The sequence below is a fragment of the Cucumis melo genome, chromosome 8 (assembly GCF_025177605.1).
Source record: "Cucumis melo cultivar AY chromosome 8, USDA_Cmelo_AY_1.0, whole genome shotgun sequence".
Lineage (NCBI taxonomy): Eukaryota > Viridiplantae > Streptophyta > Magnoliopsida > Cucurbitales > Cucurbitaceae > Cucumis > Cucumis melo.
In genome coordinates this window covers 27719200-27721845 of record NC_066864.1, presented here as the reverse complement: position 1 = coordinate 27721845, position 2646 = coordinate 27719200, and the positions used below count along the sequence as shown (strand labels likewise).

General features: G+C 34.5%; 1 protein-coding gene across 1 annotated transcript; it reads left to right on the top strand.

Annotated features, from left to right (window-relative positions):
* The first annotated feature begins 668 nt into the window (after window positions 1–668).
* On the top strand, window positions 669–2309 carry LOC103502152 (uncharacterized). Its single transcript, XM_008465998.3, has 2 exons — window positions 669–1060; window positions 1642–2309. The coding sequence occupies exons 1-2, from the start codon at window positions 748–750 to the stop codon at window positions 2163–2165; spliced, it is 837 nt and encodes a 278-aa protein (XP_008464220.2). The 5' UTR covers window positions 669–747; the 3' UTR covers window positions 2166–2309.
* Window positions 2310–2646: the final 337 nt, after the last annotated feature.

Sequence of the window (2646 nt, the reverse complement as noted above, 5' to 3'; positions counted from 1 at the left end):
ATTTATATCTGGCCAAATCTAAATAAGTGTAGCAAAATTAAACGATAAAATTGAAAAGATAAACTATAGCCATATCTAAACAATTGCATATATATTGAACCATATCTAAACGATTTCGTATATATTGAATCATATCTAAACGATCGCCTATATGTAAACGATCGCGTATAAATTGTAGTTATATCTAAACGATCGCGTATAAATCGCAAATATGTTACGCGCGTTGTTGACGAGACGTTTTTGATATTTTACACGATGACGTCTAGACTTTTTTATATTTTTGAAAAGACCATATTCTAGTCCAGTAATAAAATTTTCACATTAAAAACTAGATAACATGGTGAAAGTGAATCATATATGCGTTAATTCTAAAAGATAAATAAAATAAAAGTAGCTGGGTATGATAGAGGAAATTTTGGAAGGTGTTGGGTTGACACGTGTAAGTCCAAAATATCAATAAATTCCCATTGAAATAACAAAGAATATCTTTCGGAATTTGAGAAGCGTTGTAGAGAAAGAGATTGGGTTTGATGAGTTAAATTTAAAGGTTGATAGGAGTGTGTCTTGTGACCAATATATCTGCCACAAAATTAAATAAATAAAAGTGACAAATTTTTAGGGTTTTAATGAAATACACGAGAACTCCATAATATCTCCAGCTGTTTCAACTCAACCAACTTCCCCTCTCATGACCTTATCTCCAAAACCCTATTCTTTCTCTTTCTCATTTACTTTTCAAATGATCTTATGGAACACCAAGATGATGATCGCCATTCCTATGGCCACCACCATATTGCTAGGAAACTAAACTTCAATGCCCCTCTTTTGACCACACGTCGCCCGACCGCCAATGTCGATCTCGATCGTGTTAGTGTCTCTGGGTCTGTAAGAATATCGTTGTCAACAACTAGTGATCGAGTTCCATTTTGTTGGGAGCAAGCTCCGGGCAAACCGAAGAAGTATGCTGAGAGATGTCATGATGCTGCTGATCATGGTGGTGACGCCACCACTCCTCGTCCTACGCTTCCACCTGGATGGTGGCGACCACCCGTTCAAACAAGTAATAGTCATGAACTATTTTTCAATAATAGATTATTAATTATTTTGAATTATGTCCTTATATTATTATAAATTTAGTTTCAATATCATTTTTACTTATTTTAAAATTTCATATGTAGGATTTGAACTTAATTAAGATTTCTTTTACTTAATTAATCACATATTTTTTTTTTAACAATATCGATACATTTGTTTACCCCCACAGCAAGTTCATCAACTCATATTAGAATTTAGGATTATTTAGGGTTTAACAAATAAAAAAAATAAATATATATACTTGTGGTACTAATGTTCAGCCATAACACTGGGGATAAAATTAAAATTTAGAAAAAAACTAAACCTAAATCACTTAACATATATTGATAATCATAAAACTATAACGCAAATTAAAATTATCCCCATATCATTAAAATTCTTCTGGGATTAGTTTTACTTAACCGTTTCTATTTAAGTTGTGATCTAAGATAGATTATCTTTTATCGGAGTTCTATAAACAATGTGTTATACTATGTGTATTAATAATAAATAACACTGAATCGAATCCAAGCTATATCTCAATTTTTTCCCTGGATCAATTTGCAGGAAGAAACTCTAGACATCTTCATTGCAACGATGGTCATAGATGTGATGACAATGTAGATGTCGATGACAATAATGACGAAAACTCCAGCGGCAGTGGGTATGTCTTGTCTGATGTCATGGATGTCTTCTCATTGTCAGAGGCCATTGACATAGTTGAGAAGGCCGAAAAAGCGCGTAAATTTTCTGATGAGTTGAACCTAAAGGAGTTAAAGTTACACGAAGAAGAAGAGGAAGAAGAAGAGAGAAACAACGGCAATTACAACCGCTCGTCAAATTTCATGATCGAGCGGTTTCTACCTGATGCGACAGCATTGGCAGCATCGTCGGTGTTGAACCGCCATGCTTTCTCACCACAGAGGGTGGCGAAGCGGCCATTTTCTCCGCCAAAAGGATGTGGGCTAGACGTGTTGTTTCCATGGCGAATAAAGCACCATCATCAGCTGTGTGGGGTGAAGAGTCCGGTGAGGGACGGTGGCCGGAGCCTGGGATCAAAATCTTCAGCAAAACAAAAGAAACATCATTAGATATATTTACTTTGATTTACTCCTTTTGACGACAAAAACACTAAAATTAAATCGTCTCTCCCATATGTTGTATAAATTATACTAACGTACTGTACAAAAATGCAGGCACAACATGATTTTAACGGTAGTTAATGTTGGAAGTTTTGTTGTGTTGTATGAATGTGATCATTTTATTAAAAAACAAAAGTTGCCATGTGTGGCTGTTTTTTACTTAACATGACAGAGATATGTATTCAAGGTAGCATCATTTTTCTTTTTTCATGTATCACCATATTTCTTTTAGCATCTCGTCAAATTGTGATTGTGATTGAACAATTTGTTAATTCAAATTAACCCCATATTGCTAAAGTAACACACTATTTACCGTTTGATATATTGTAGAAATGTTTCCAATAATTCCACTTAATTATTTGGGGACTGCTTCGAGCGACTACTACGCCAACTTTCAAGAAATAGCACATTTATGACGCACAATTTCAAC

Excerpts from the sequence above, each read along its gene's own strand:
- LOC103502152 (XM_008465998.3), top strand. The coding sequence starts at position 748 with ATGGAACACCAAGATGATGATCGCCATTCCTATGGCCACCACCATATT. Across the intron at positions 1,061-1,641 it reads GCGACCACCCGTTCAAACAA|GAAGAAACTCTAGACATCTT; the intron begins GTAATAGTCATG and ends ATCAATTTGCAG.